At 42.5% G+C, this 15,725-nt stretch overlaps 2 protein-coding genes across 5 annotated transcripts in view; both read right to left on the reverse strand.

The window, feature by feature from the left end:
• Positions 1-763: 763 nt before the first annotated feature.
• Positions 764-12,479, reverse strand: rab35b (RAB35, member RAS oncogene family b). Of its 3 annotated transcripts, none has more exons than XM_020599336.1 (6): positions 12,343-12,479; positions 9,570-9,620; positions 9,346-9,469; positions 3,658-3,782; positions 3,356-3,480; positions 764-2,707 (listed from the first exon to the last, which is right to left on the reverse strand). In XM_020599336.1, the coding sequence occupies exons 1-6, from the start codon at positions 12,347-12,349 to the stop codon at positions 2,579-2,581; spliced, it is 561 nt and encodes a 186-aa protein (XP_020454992.1). In that variant the 5' UTR covers positions 12,350-12,479; the 3' UTR covers positions 764-2,578. The 3 variants fall into 3 exon arrangements, with proteins under 3 accessions (XP_020454992.1, XP_020454991.1, XP_020454993.1); XM_020599335.1 differs by lacking the exon at positions 12,343-12,479 and adding an exon at positions 11,884-12,334; XM_020599337.1 differs by lacking the exons at positions 3,356-3,480; positions 12,343-12,479 and adding an exon at positions 11,884-12,336 and having other exon boundaries at positions 2,601-2,707.
• A 950-nt stretch (positions 12,480-13,429) lies between these two features.
• Positions 13,430-15,725, reverse strand: part of gcn1 (GCN1 activator of EIF2AK4) — a 31,466-nt gene continuing 29,170 nt past the window's right edge. For both annotated transcript variants that reach the window (XM_020599195.1, XM_020599194.1), the window contains exons 56-57: positions 14,934-15,155; positions 13,430-14,603 (exon numbers count right to left, since the gene is read on the reverse strand). In XM_020599195.1, the coding sequence (XP_020454851.1) occupies positions 14,478-14,603; positions 14,934-15,155 (348 nt within the window). In that variant the 3' untranslated portion in view covers positions 13,430-14,477. The remainder of the gene's footprint in view (positions 14,604-14,933; positions 15,156-15,725) is intronic.

Consider the following 15,725-nt stretch of genomic DNA (forward strand, 5'->3'; position numbering starts at 1 on the left):
TATCAGATATTTTGTGATCCACATTTTGTGATATGTTAGTCTTTACGGCCAGCTGGAGCTCAGGAGCTCAGGAGCCAGAGCAGGTCATCCACTAGTCAGTGTCAGTGTGTGTGCATAGATTTACAGATTTATAGGTTTTCTAAAGACAAAAATGTAAACATGAACATGTATATTACAAAAAGGAGCCAATCAAATTTACAGGGACTGATATAAGGAACACAACCTTCATGTTTCGTTTCACTATAGTTTATCATTCACAGCTCCTTCTCACAGGAGATATTTTGATTTGACAGTGGAGGAAAATCACAGGTGGAGCTAACAAACAGGACTCTGCCCCAGCAGTTACTGCAGTACAGAGCGTAACTTCATGTTAGTAGTTACATACTTTGTGTTTGACAAGTCAGGCCCTCCTTTAACTTTAGAATCACTTTGCTTTTCTGCTTCAGTCACAGCAGTTTGACTACCAAAGTTTTAATCTGAATATTGAAGTTCTTTCTGTAAGACTGACATCCTCAATTATTTTTTGGTGCAGGCACAAATATCAGACATTTGCTTGGGTAAGGGATTGTTGTTACTTTGTCTTGTTTATAAGAGTCTTACCTTCCGTTCAGAAGACGACCGTCTATATAAGAATAAATATAGACAGCAGCAGCAGCAGCACAGTATTAGAGGCCTCCCAAAGACCAGTGAACAATTCCTCCCATGCAATTTTGTTTTTGTAAAACAAAAACAAGTTCAAACTAGTTAAGGCCGAGGCTCAAATCACTGACAAAGGAGATAAGTCATTATGTGCCAAATATTTATTTTTTAAAATGTTTATTACAGAATAAATTCATTTAGGGAAAATGAATAGTACATCTTTTTCTCCAGTGTACAGCAAACCACAGCTGACGAGTGTGTTTCAACCATAGCACACAGGGCATGTTTAACACATGCAAACTTTGGTGTGCTAATCATGTGTGTATGTTCTATAATGAATATAAACACAAATATATTTATATATATCTATACACATACACATAATGAATAGAAATCATAAACCATGAGATGTCATACCATTTCTAGGCCCTTGATGTTGCAGCAACCTATCAAAACGCTGACCCAGCTGCCAGAGTCTGAAAACTACATGTCTGCAACAGAACTTTCACTCTAGCTTTCTCCATTTGATAGTCTCTCAAAAAAACAAAGCACGTCAGTAACAAACACCATACGGTGCTACAGTCTCTGCAACAAACCCTGGCAGTGCGCACAGAGAAGGAGAGGAGTTCAGGCCCAAACACAATGGGATCCACAGCTGCAGTTCATACATTACCAGTCCCACTGTCTGCCACACTCTCATCATGGCTGCCGAAAACACTGTCCAGTAACACTCAAGCTGAACAGGTAGTGGGGGTTGTTCCAGGGAAAAGCAAAGAAAAGAAAACACGGCATGTCATACATCACCTTTTACACACCCCTTCAAACAAAGTGTTGCATGCTCAGAAACCAGGGGTACACAGTCTGCTATGGACTGGACGTCAGTCGGACGATTATGAAGAACGAGTTTCCAGAGAAAGAGTCTCCTCGCGCCCCACAAGTGGTCAAAAACAAGAGCTGCGTCTGTCCCTCTGAGAAGTGCTGATGTGTGTGTGCTGGCAGGATCAATGATGAAAAAAATGTATGTGGAGAAAAAGGCTTAAAAGCGAACTCTGAAAGCCTAGTAAGACTGAAGTACGCGGTGTCATTGGAGCCAGAAGTCCCAGAGCTCCAAGAGTGGGTCAACCGCTCTACTGCACTTCAAAAGAACAGACAAAGTTAAAATTAGATCAACTGTTGGCTCAGCACTACTGGAGGTTAGAGGGGAGAAGGTAGGAAGCTTGGCAAATCACAAACAAAGAAAAAATAAACATGACAAGTCACCAGTTCTGTCCATTGGATTAGTTAATAAAGGTCGTCTAACATTCACCATCATCATCGCTGTGATTTTCCCCCATCAAGTCAAATAAAACTAAACCTCGTAGTTCATGATCTGCCGGCGTGAGCAGGTGTCTGAAAATGTTGAAACGGCAGAGATGTCCGCTCTTACTCACACCCCCTGACCAACCAAACAACACCCCCACGCCCCAAAAATATAAAACTAACAAGAAACAAATGAATCCAGAAAAGGGGAGCCCTCCTTCTTCTCAGGCGGAGAGTCGAACACAACTCCCAACGTCCCATGTGCTGTGGAATGAGGAGGTGAGATACTGATGGAAGGATGTGAAATTATGCGGATAGAAATGTGAGCATTATGGTGGTCAGTCGTCAGCTTGCAGATCCTTTCACAAAGGGGCACTATTGACCTGAGGTCCTCATCTGCTGAATTCCAAATAAAACTTGATCTGACCTCTAATAAAATCTGTACATTTATTTTAAAAGTCTTCATGATTAGTTTGTCCAAAGGGGACATGTTTTCCATTTGTTTGTTTATTTTTTCTTTCAACATATATTTATTAAATCTTTATCTGCTCTTTAATTTAGATGCTCTTAGTCCCATCGTGTGTGTTTGTGTGTATGAAGAAAAGACGCCGCCGGCCTTTTGTGGATGGCTTCGAGTTTGCTAGCAGCACTTTTTCTTTCGTTTACTGTTCCGGGTGAGTTTGACCACATCGTTCTGTTGCTGCTGCTGCTGCTTGGCGAGCACCTCCTTCTTGGCCCTGAGCACTAGCTCTGTAATGCAGTTGAACATCTGCGGGAGAAGCACAAAAACAAGGAAGTGAGGCAAGTGCTGCAAACAGTCTGATTGGCCACATCAAGCAGCATTTGTGCTGTCGGGGGGGGACTAACTGTGGCCAAAATCTGTTTGATATGTCAGAGTGTGGATCAGTACTCAAAACAAACCTGAGAGTCCACAGCTAGCATTAAACAAACAGGCTGTTCTTGCTGACAATGTCAATCGCTCTCATATCTGTCCATTCAATATGAAGCTTAGGTTAGCATGAAGACTGGAGACAGGGCAGCAGTCTTTCTGCTAAGCTAAGTCAGCCATATGAGGAAGATTTCTGTGATGCTATGAGACCAGTACATTAAAAAGTCAATTTGGAGCATTCACTCAGTGTGTGGGCTACAGTCCTTTTTTTCATGAGCATGTTAGTAGACCAGACAATGAATTGTGAAAATAATCAGCAGATTAACTGACAATGAAACAACTGGTAGGTAGTTTCAGCTCAAAATGTGTTCCCCAAATGTTCCCACCAGCAAGCCACTAAACCTTCATGGCCCAGCTCAAGCCTTCAGGTGAGCTGCTCTGTGTACCAGGCAGGTCCCAGAGAGTACTCTGCACAAACACATCAGTATGCACCAACAGAGGCCAGAGACAACCGAAGCAGCGAGTTACCTCCTCAACATTGATATTCTCTTTTGCACTCGTCTCAAAAAGGCTGATTCCCATCTGCTCTGCAAACTTTTGCGCGTCAGTCGTCTCAACCACCTTGGAATTGGGGTCGTCGTTCTTGTTTCCCACTGAAATTAAAAATAAAAAAAAAACAAATGTCAAGGTGATAACAGGCCTACCCTGAGTTTATAGCAAGGAACAGGTCTTTACACTGCTTCTAAATAAAAAACTGTGTACTGGAGTGAAAGCTCGAGTTTGCTTTTGGATTGAACTGCACTGTGCAGACTGGAAGGTAGCACGCTCACCTAATATTCGGCACACATCATCACAGTTCTGGTTGATTTCATGTAACCATCGTTTGACGTTGACGAAAGACTCTGCACTTGTGACATCGTATACCACTATGACGCCATGTGTGCCTCTGTAGTATCTGCACAAGCAGAGGGAGAGAGACATAGTCTGCCATTAACATTAGGTAGCTCAGAGTCCCAGAAATTACACTTGGATTAAAACATACATCCACATTGTGTCAGCTAGAACAGCTGAACTCCACACTCCAATTACAAGTCCATGAAAAGTGAGCAGAAATTCAAACTGCTAACCCTAATTGATAAACAGTGGAGATAGTCATCTTAAACTCATGGGCAACTGTTTCAGTAGCAAAGTGTAACAGATTAATGGTTTAAATGGTTGGATACAAATAATTTACAAACATCTGAAGTAGTCGTATAACTAATCAATAACTATTTCAACTATAGACAAAATAATTGACACATAGTGGACATAGCTTAAAGCATTTGGTACATAAAAGAACATTAGCTTAATAGAAACATAGAAAAATGCTTAACTAAAATAGGAAACAATAGAAATTCTTAACTAAAGGATGCATTATAGGAATATTCATCTAAAAGTAATAAACAGTAGGAATGCCTGCTGACTGAACGATGGCTAGTGAGCTGAAGATAAACTGATGATATATTAGCGGTCCAAAAACAAATCAAAGAAATGCAAAAGAGACTGAAATGTCCATCTTGTGCCAGTCCAGCTGGCACAAATACAAGCTTAGTCAAACTGATATAGCCGCTGATAAACGAAATACTGTGTCATCCACTATTAAACTGTTAAACTATATCCACTTTAAAATCAATTCAAATGAACATATTTGGAACATGTGGCATCAATGAAGTGTCAAAGAGACGACACCACAGAATTAACTACTGCTGATGTCCAGCAGGGGACAGTGAGACAAATCTCACTGTGAAATACAACTTCATCTTAAAATTGTAATTAAAAAAAAAAAAAAGACTCCTTAAAATGAGCGATGAATCGATAGGTTTTTTTGAAATTAGTTCAGCAACGCTGATCATCTGGCAAAAACATCTAACTGTCCAGAGTGACTCCACGAACATTACTGAAAAGTAGCTGCACAGTTTAAATGACGGCTACAACAGCACTGAAATCCCCCCCCCCCACAGACGACTAAACCACAATGTGACAGCCAGACAGTTCAAATGAAAACCTGCAAGTGTCAGACAAAGGCCAGGCCCCACAGAGGGAGCATCGTGCAGTGTACAAACACAAAGAACCTTTTGTCCAACTTGCTCTGTATGCGTGTGTCAGTGTTGTTGCCTGATGTGACAGTATGGGGATGTGGTGTTGTCCCCTCTGTCCAGCAGTAATGGGCCACCTGACAGCAGGGGTGGCTGTGTGCGTACACATGTGCTCAGTGCACATGAATAGAGAACCATAAACTGCCAAACACACACAGTAAGTGGGACCCAAACTGCAGCCACCTTCTCTGCAGTAAAGCTCTGCACAAACAACCTAATAAAATGTTAATACACTGAACTTCGCACTTGAAAATCATCAATCAAGGGGCGCACTGGTAGTTCACTGTAGTAATTCCACATTTCTGGGGACAAAATAAAGACACCCTCATTTGTTCTTTGGTTTGCAGCCCCAGAACAGTAAGCATGGACATGTCACTGTGTCATAGAGGTATGAGGGTGGGAAAGCACCCCAACTTCACAAATAAAATGAGAAACCCTGTCAGAATAAAGGCATGAAAACTCACTACAAAAACTTGTTAAAACTCTAACATGAAGACCTGTAGAGGTTAGTCACAAGGCACATAGTCCATCAAACATCTTCCACAAGTGGACTGAGCTGGTTTCTGACCATCATCCATCTCCACAGTAAAATTCATTTAGAGCCCGATGAGGCACCAGGCCGCTCTACTTCACAAAACAATGGAAGAATTCCTGCAGAACAACTGGTGGCCGTAATTCCAAACGGGGACGGTCATTATCCTCCAGGGCTGAGGCGCCAGCAGAACACATTTGAAGCTTTCTGGGTGATTTTGGTGCCCTCACTGCAGAGGGGCCAGTACATCATTAAAACTCTCAAAACACACCCTTCTGGTCTTGTTCCTGACCAACTCAAGGCTCAGACAGTGAGCGTTGAATGTTTCTGAAGCACAGCCTCTGTCTGCTGCAGTCAAAGTCACAGAGGGTTGAGAAGGTTAGATGACTGCAGTTTGAGCTGAATGTCACACCACTGTTGTCTCCGTCTGTGCTGCTCAGACGCTGACTCCTCGTGGTGGGAGTGAGCGTGACTACACAGCTCTTATTTTTAACACACTGGGTGTCAGTTCAAGCTTGTAAATGTCAATTGCACAGCAACTGAAATGATGTTCCAGCTGGGCACTTTACAAGGAAAAATAAATCCTGAGTTTTAAAGTGTGACTGTGAGACAGTATCTGGTTTCAGACACAGAGAGGGACGCCTCAGTAAGATGAGCACAGGAGCAAACTATGCCCCAGCAGCCTGGATTTCCAGATCTAGACTCATGCAACGCCTGAACAGTGAGCAAACTCAATTATGAAGCAAACAGGTTGATCGCTGCCATCACTACCAATGATGCTTTGCCTTCTTTAGTTCATTGAGCTGTTGAGTAATCCTATAGCAGTTTATTCTTTGGGGTGTGGTTTGTAAGTGATGTGAACAAGGTCGTTCAGAGAATATGACCCAATTCTGACGTCTCTCTCATCTCTGCAAACTCAACGTCTGCTGCTCACTGGCCCTCAGCTTCATTGTTCTGATTCACTCTCCCTGCTCTCATCCGTGCCGTTTTCATACACAGTGGTTTTCAGTGAAAACCCTCTAAAGACCAGCACATTGATTACCATTATAAGTATGGCATTAGCAGCAAGGCAAGGCCAGTTCATTTATATAGCACCATTCTGTACACAAAAGCAAGTCAAAGTGCTTAACTCAGTGCACACAAACAGAAAAAAAAACATTAAAATGCAAAATAAATGCAACAATTACATGACAGCACAAAGTAAAAACGTGCTAGTGTAAAGACTGGGTACTTTTAGGACAGCTGCGGCAGACTGTGGGTTCTCACTGTTCTCAACATACTATGTGTCCCTTTGTACTCCAGTGCAATCAGAAAGGGCGATGACTGTGTGGAAAAGACGCCAGTTACAGACCAGTTACTGACAGAGATGCTGCCCTGCACAAAAATCATTTACAATACAGTCCCTAAGAAAATCACTTTGCTTTAACTGCCTTTTCTAGACCACATATCTAAAAACAGTCACCTGGAGGGCAACTACTGCTGTGACCTATTAAAACCTTACACCAACGTGATGTCATCCAATCTTATTCATTAGCATTTTGCTGTGAGCTGTAGGAGTTGAACCAAAGGATGCAGTGTGTTTTGAAAGCTTGCCCGACTGGGCAAAGAGTTTCCATTTGAGTGAAGTAAGCGGCTGCGAGTTTGTTTTGCGCTTTGAAGCTGTGACTCAGCTGAGAACAAACTGAACAGACAGCTAACAAAAAACAAACATTACAGATAGATATAAAAACCTGCCAGTCAGAGCTCACAGGGCTCAGGGTTGGACATGTCTGACATCTGTGTTTGTATGAGTGAAGTCATTGCTCTTGTGTTGCAACAAAGAACAATAACAATAATGTGGGTTAAGTTTGAATGCAAGTGTGAGAAAACCCACCAAATGCAAGTGCTGCATTTAAAGAATAATACTGGTGTCACTTTATAGCAGGGCTATCACTACCGATTCTGAGCAGCTTGCCTAAAGGTTTACAGAACATACAGTGTGTAGTCTACAGTGCACGCATTATAAAACTGAAAATGCTACATAACAGAACTTGAACAGAAGCGGAGTAAACCTGCTCAAACTGCAATCCAATCAAATACACAGATGTCCCGCCCTCCTTTGGTACCAAATCATTATTTGCCAATCACCTGTCAATCAAATGAGTTACGCTGCTGTCAAGACTGGTGCCGTCAGTTACACTGTTCAGTGATGTTAGCAGCATTTTTGGGTAATGTTGGGTTAAGCCATAAAAGTCTTCACCTAAATGAAATGCTAAACATGGAACGTTACTGTAGAAGAAAGAGGAGGTACGTTGCCATAAATTCAGTCAGTTGTGCTGCGGCCTGCAGCATGTTAGGCTACATTTCAGTAAATCAAGTAACACTAATCCACTATTAGCACTTCCTGTTTGCCAACGTGCCATTGGATGCCTTGCCAACTGTCAATAGGTTGGTTTGATACCCTGTCAAATACTTGGCCTTATAAGGAGCGTCTTTTTCTATGTTTCCTAGCAGGGTTGTGGACGTTTGTTTGCAGTGGACATCTGAGATCATGATATCCTCGGAAATTTTAAGTAACACTAAATGTTTTTAATCAAACTGTGGCAGTCGGGCACCAAGGGGTTTTTAGCAGCCTACCTTAACTGCTTCCATTGTTGTTTGTGTTGATAAGGAGCCAAACCAAAATTACTATCTTTCCACAGTTTTTATAACACCTACAGTCCATGCACTCTATAAAATAAGGTTTTGATATATGAAAGTAATGGTAAATGGTCTTATACTTGTATAGCGCCTTTCTATGCTTTACAGCACACTCAAAGCGCTTTCACACTACTTGGCCATTCACCCATTCGCACTCCCAAACACTCACACATTCACACACCGGTGACATCACCGGGAGCAACTGGGGGTTCGGTGTCTTGCTCAAGGACACTTCAACACACAGAAGTCGGAATGAACTGCCAACCCTGTGGTTGGGGGATGACCCACACCAACTCCTGAGCCACAGCTGCCCCCATGAAGCCATGAGGAACATCGTGCACATGACCATGGCGGTTTAATGTGATGACTACTGTTTATGTACAAAATGTGCTGATATTAATATTTGATAATTGTTACACAAAACAATTTGCTTATTCAGCTACTTTGGTGTGGAGATCTGTTTGAAGGTTTGGATACAATATGTGATTGAATGTAGATAGTAGCCTAATATAAAACATGAGTAGCTTTCATTTTTAGTAGCTTCAAGTAGCTGTCTGAGGAAAAAAAGGTTGGAGACCCCTGCTTTATAGTTTCTATTATCACTGATAATTTACCTGTAGAGACTAACCGGGATTGTCTGTATGTCATGAGGCAGATTATTCCTCTGTGCCATTGTTCCTTTATGCTGTTTATTTATTTTTATTTTGCATCAACACAGATCTACTGCACAAATACAAAGGCTACACCAGGCTTTATAAAAAGATCACACTTTTTGGTTTTGGTCAAATTGAGATGAAAACAATATCAGTTACCTGTTTAAAAAGAAAGCTTAGCCCTAGATCAGCACGAGTGCAGAGCCCCATGAATGCCACACAGCACCAGACACAAGTGTGATACATGTGCCATGTGTACGTGGGTAAAGCTACTTTAGCACTACAGAATGAGACCAGGAGCCTCCCTCTCACATCTGTAATTAGAATGTGTGGGGAATTCCACCCACTTTCTCAGCATAGCACTGAGTTTTTCTAGCTGTCTACAAACTGCTTCCTCAAATAATGCCTAATGTGAAGACCACAGAAAACCTTTCCTGGTTTCAGTTTCAATGGTTTGAATGAAAATGAAATGCTTCACCTGAAAAGTCCTGGTGAATGTGCATCAGCGGCTGTACTTACGTGGAGGTGATGGTGCGAAAGCGCTCCTGCCCTGCTGTATCCCAGATCTGTAGCTTCACCTTCTCCCCGTTGATCTCCACCGTCCGGATCTTAAAGTCCACTCCAATTGTGGTGATATAGCTACCTATGAACACACATACAAACACAATATCAAGTGATTTTATGTGCTTCAGCATAAAAGTCTTGAAATGACATACTACAGTTGCTGAGGTAGAACCACACACCTGAAAATGTGTTGTCTGCAAATCGCAGTAGCAGACTGCTCTTCCCCACTCCTAAAGAAGAAACAAGCACAGGATGAGGTTTAGAGTACAACATAATACCTGACTTGTAGCTTTCAAACAAAACTCTACAACTGTCTGAGGACAAACACACTGAGTTTTTAGGATATAGGTTTTTAGTTTCTCATATCCTAGTTACCCAAGAATAACACACCACCATGTGATGACTGCAAACAAAATACAAGACGTCAAACGGAACACTTGCTGTAATCCTTGTTTACCTAGAGATTTAATAAAGATGCACAAACAAGGCTGAACCTGCCGCAAGGTGGACAGGATAAAAGATTCAAGGTAAGCAAGGCTACACCCTTGACTTTCATTTAAAGCATTTCGATGCTGAATCAGTGTAACAGCAGCAGAAAGGAAAAACAGCAACTGCAAGATGCATTCCAAAGCAAAAAGATGCAAGACAACAATTGGAACATCGTGGTTCCTAAAATTGTTATTGTGCATGGTAAACAGGTTATAGGTACACAGATGCAAGACAACAATTGGAACATCTTGGTTCCTAAAATTGTGATTGTGCATGGTAAACAGGTTATAGGTAGAGCTACACAACAGATCAATGCAGAGGCAGTGGGACAGGGATTTAAAAGGGAAGACAGATGAGAGATTGGTAGTGTGCCTTCAGCTGATCAGTTGTCAGATAAGAACTGGAAATTAGGAAGCAACTCTGCTGGCCAGCCTGGGTGGGACTCAAACCTGCAGCCCTGTTGCATAGCTTACCTATTGTGTTATTGTCATCTCATGTTTGATTGGTCCTCACATAAAAAGCCCATAGGTTCCTGTGGACTCCATGCTGCAGAGTTTTGTTCAAGCAAACAATAGCTAGCCAAAGCTTCAAAGCAGAAGAGAGGTAATCTTTTTGTACTTGTGAAGCTGTAATATGCAATTCCAGCTGCCTGGCCAAACAACAACAAAAACACCATCTGCCTAAGAAGCTAAAATACATTTATATGCCTCAGGATCCTCTACAGATCTTGTAGAGGAGTGACACTGAACATCTAAAGTGTTTAATGAAATGCTTGGCAGAATTTTGTTACACATCTGAGCTAGAGTTAGGCCACTTTTAGTGAGCACATGTGGCATGTGCATGTCCTACTGTGACAGGCCAGAAGGTAAACAAGTCCAGCTAAGTGATAAAACCATCCAGTTTGTGGAATGCCTGATTCTTAGCAGCAGATCTGTTGGCATGCAGCTAAGGAAGGGCACAAGGTCACAGCATCCTTCCTAAATGATCTCAGGGCAGTGCTACAGACAGTTGTATTTCCAGGCTGCAGCTGAGTGGACACTGGCCTCTGTGTGTGAGTGGGAGTGAAGGGCTTTGCTGTGCTGCCTTGCCCTCTACCACCAGCAGCCAGTTGATGGGGTAGTGCCAGGATCTAGGCTGTCAATGAATGCATAGATCACTATCCACAAAGAGGTTCTGCAGGATGAGGCTCTACTCCCACTGAGGGTATGGACAAATAGCAGTCTTAATAAAATGTAAACAGATTTATTATGCATCTACACTGTGTGCCAAAGGTTTTACCATAGTAAAGAACCTAGACAGAGCTAAGGTAACAACTTTGATAGTCTCTGAACCTCAGAAGCTTTGCAAACACATGCACTTAAATGAGTGATAGCTATTACACCTGATACTGACCACTTTGTAAGTCTCACTTCACTATACTTTGCCTGGATGGATACAAACGAGACTGCAGTGCTGCATTGCTCCACTACCACGCAGCTAGCACTATCATGCTAGCCAGCTAAAGGAAAAGTATTTTGATAACTTAACCTAACGTAGCTGATTAGCACCATACAAACAACATAATCTGTCATTAGTTTATGTAGACAGACCGCTAACGTTAGCTTTCAGTTAGCTACATAACCATGGCTCAAAGTGTAATTTTATCCTAACTTCTGGCTAGCAGACAGCTAGCAGGAGATACAAACAAGAGGCCAAATTAGAGCAGCAATGTTATGGAGACCCCCGTACAGTTCCGTGCGAATTCCCCGGCTGATCTGGAGGCGATATCCGGCCTGATCGGCTGACATGCCGAGCCCGGACACACAACCTCCGCCCTGTCACCGCCACATAAATTTGGCGGATGTGTACATTTCATATTATTTCAACACATAAAATAAAAAATAAGAAGTTGTAAATACGTCAGAGAAGTGCACGGCAGAACTGGAGCTATATTTGTGCTTCTCTCCCTGTTAAAAAAATACGACAAGGCCCACTTCCCGTCCCACATCCCCGGCGTCGTCTTACCGCTGTCACCGATAATGAGCAGCTTGAAGAGGTAATCGTAGTCCCTGGCCATGCCGGTAGCTGGTGGCTAACCCCCGCCTTGTGCCGCTTCTTTGCTCGGTTTTCTATCCGGCCCTCTCGGCGCGTAAAAAAGAAGTAGCCCCCAGATCCCCAGTATGAAAGAAAACCACCACTACAGATGCTGGAAAATGTTAGCCCCCAAGTCGGCGGCGTTTTTCTCGGGTATCGCGGGGTTGGCAATCCTCACTCTCCGCTGCAAACAACCGGAAACTCCGCTTCCTTCTCTGGTGGCGCTGCACCCAGCTGTGAACCGGTCTCACTGCGCAGGCTCCTGCTACAGCACAGCCGTCCTACCTTACTGGTGAACACTAGGCTAGCCCCAGCAAGTGACTCTCAATCACAGAGAGCCTCTTACTTGCCAAACGTTTTAACTCCGTACCGTCGTTTCATAACACTCACCCAACATCTGAATGCATTTCCCGAATCATTATAGATTCTTCTAACGATACGGAATCAAAGATAATCCGGTCAAGTCCAGAAAAAATATAATTTTAATCAGTTTCTCGGGTCATACAGTTTTTATTTTAGCTAAGAGAGACGGCGACAGGAAATGACGTCGTCACTCTGGCTTTGCTTGAAAGCGGCTCGACTTCATGAATGTATTAAACCATTTCAATAATTTCACTTAATTTTCAATAAAACATTCAATAATGCAATAACATGTATATAGGTTTCAATAAGACATGTACTATTAACTTTCACTAAAAAAAGCGAGAACGTCATTTCCCGCCGCCATCTTAACTTTTCAACTGCACAAATGCTTTTCCTTGAAAAACTGACAAAATTAGTATTTCTCCTGGCCTGGACTGGACTAGTTTTGATTCTGTGTCGTTAGAGGAATATATGAGGATTCTGGAAATGTCTTCAGAAACTGTGTGAGCGTTATGATATGACGGGTATGGGGTCAAAATGCTCTGTGAATGGAGTGTATGCAATACACGAAAGTAGCAAGCTGGGGCCAGACTCAGGCAACGAGAAAGCCATTGGACAAGCACCTCGGTGATTCGCATCTTACAAGTGGGTCCAGTGAATGGCAGGGTTATTCACATTTCTTTAAAATTAATCTAAACAACAAATTGCATTAGATATATACACCGATAACCACCAACCATAGACTCTGGTAAATCCACCATCTTTTATTGACATGACTGCTACGCCACAAAAAAATTAATGTCCAATCATACGTTTGAACACTTCCCACTCAGAAGCAATCCTGTTGATGATAGAGCGCCTAGAGCCCTAGACACCTGGTGATGCTTCAGACAGTCAAGGTGACACTCCAGGGAGCTAAAGTATCCAGACCCCTTCAATTTTCTTTTGTATACCGTTTGTATATTTAATTTTAAACTGATAAAACTGACATTTTTGCACCATCAGTCTACACTCGACATATGACATTGTGAAAACATGTTTAGAATTTTTCCAAAAATAATACAAATCGAAAATTTAAATCTCTTATTTACAAAAACATTCAGACCCTTTGCTGTCATTCTGAACTGTGGTCAGGTGCATCTGGTTTGCTTTAATCTTCTTTGAGATGTGTCTAGGACTTGACTGGAGCTCACCTGTGTCAAACTGAATTGACTGGATATAGTTGAGGAGGCACACACCTCTGTATAGAAGGTCCCACAGTTCACACTGTATATGTCAGGAGAAAACCAAGCCTGAAGTCTAAGAAACTCTCAGTAGAGCTCTGTGATAAAGCAGTGATGAGCCATAGCTCAGAACAAGAGAATAAAACCATTTCTAAGGCTTTTAGTGCTCCCAGAAGCACAACAGTCTCAAGAATTGTGAAATGGAAGATGTTTGGAACCACTGGGGCTTCATTCCTTGAGTTGGCCGTCTGGCTAAACTGAGTAATCAGGCATGAAAGGCCTGGGTGTAGACTAATGGGCCAAATTTGGCAGATTTATATGAAGCTACTGTGGTCCTCACCTGTACCTGTACTGAAAGTCTGAAATGCCAGTAGGTAGTGCACAGAGAAACACAGAGTGATAGGTGTGTCAGTGACTCCTGACCTCATTGTGAAGGAAAGGAGCATTCTAATATTTCACACACCACATTATGAAATCAAGATGTTTTTATTTTGTATTGCCTTTTTACAACCATCTCACTGACAAAGAATACTTATCATTCTTTAAAGAGGTGACTTTTCTCCCCAAACAAGTCCAAAAGTTAAAGATAGGGGTATCACTTCATTACCGTAATGTCTTAAATGCTTGAAATCATTTAGGTAAAATAAGTTGCAAAACACTGAAACATCAAGGCTTCTTAGCCACAGCTCAGTAGAGGAGAATATCCTGCACAATATGACATAAAATAAAAATTATCAATCGGGCTTAAAGGCCACTAAAACAAAGATGCAAAGTGAGAAGGGTGTGGGGAGAATTTGTGGGGAACCATTCAAAACACTACCCATCTTCGTTTTGGTCCAACGTGGGCATGTGTGTTGAGTTTGTCTGGGGCTCTCATACAGTGGAGATTTGTTGACATGACTTCAGCAGATGTCATTTCATTGCCCAGGCCTTCCCCCATCATGTTAGGATAGTGTCATCAATCTCTTCATTGGAGTCTGGTAGGCTGGCAAGTTTCTTCAAAGACCGGCGGTGACACTCTGACAGTAGGTCGTTACTTGCGGAGTCCAGAATGGCAATAATATTCTGAATTGCAAAAAGAGTGAAAACTAAAACTGAGAAAAACTGTTTTCCTCTGTATGAACTGTAATGTACTTATGTATGTACTGTATGTACCTATACAATTTTGTGTTATGTAAATAATGTGTCTGCTACTAACATGCTGCTGACCCGATTAGGTCCCATACATCCTTTTTTATTTGTTCATATTTTTATATTGACATACAATTTTGTGTTATGTAAATAATGTGTCTTTTAAGCCAAGAGCTGCTGGAAAAAATTTCGTTGTGCTATGCATAATGACAATAAACATTCTTGACTTGACTAAATGACACTAGAGGCAAGCTGTAGTCTAACCTGCATGGTTTCCTCTCCCTGGCGGAGTCGTAGCAAGTTGACGATGGTGTGTTCACTCTGGGCTCTGACGCTGGTGTTCTTGTCCTTGGTGTTGTCCAGCAGACTCTTCAGCAGGGGCTTAATGTGATTGTCCTCCATTGAGGGTGTAGCTGGGTCTCTGAACACCCACCACAGCACCCGTTCTGACACCAATCTGATGTCACTGGACTGATTCTGAAGACACTGTGATCACAAACACAACAAATGTCACAACACACAACCTGCATCCATTACTCAGTGTAGAAGGAGGTGCACAGTAGTCATCCTTCTACATACACTCTTAGGGCCTCGTGTCTTCATTTACATCTAAATGATACTTGTAGGTTTTTAAAATTCATAATTTGTGACTTATCTGACTCAAGGTCCTGAGGTTTCAAAGAAAAATATTAATTCACCCGGTTTTTAATGGGCTGAATTTTATCTGCCTCCGGCAGAGCTTTGACCAAATCCCAGGGGAGGCTGGAAATATTGAGTCCGAGTGGACCATATTCTCCACCTCCATTGTCGATGCGGCTGTTCGGAGCTGTGGCCATAAGGTCTCCGGTGCCTGTCGTGGTGGCAATCCCCAAACCCGGTGGTGGTCACCGGAAGTATGGGATGCCGTCAAGCTGAAGGAGTCCTTTTGAGCCTGGTTGGCCCGTGGCTCACCTATGGCCATGAGCTTTGGGTCATGACCGAAAGGGCAAGATCCCGGATACAGGCGGCCAAAATGAGCTTTCTCCGCAGGGTGGCCGGGCGCACCCTTAGAGATAG

This window comes from Monopterus albus, unplaced genomic scaffold, assembly GCF_001952655.1.
Source record: "Monopterus albus unplaced genomic scaffold, M_albus_1.0 scaffold40.1, whole genome shotgun sequence".
In the NCBI taxonomy this organism is placed as follows: domain Eukaryota; kingdom Metazoa; phylum Chordata; class Actinopteri; order Synbranchiformes; family Synbranchidae; genus Monopterus; species Monopterus albus.

Excerpts from the sequence above, each read along its gene's own strand:
- rab35b (XM_020599335.1), bottom strand. The coding sequence starts at position 11,935 with ATGGCCAGGGACTACGATTACCTCTTCAAGCTGCTCATTATCGGTGAC. Across the intron at positions 9,470-9,569 it reads TGCAGACAACACATTTTCAG|GTAGCTATATCACCACAATT; the intron begins GTGTGTGGTTCT and ends GTGTGTTCATAG. Across the intron at positions 3,783-9,345 it reads TTTCGCACCATCACCTCCAC|ATACTACAGAGGCACACATG; the intron begins GTAAGTACAGCC and ends CTGCTTGTGCAG.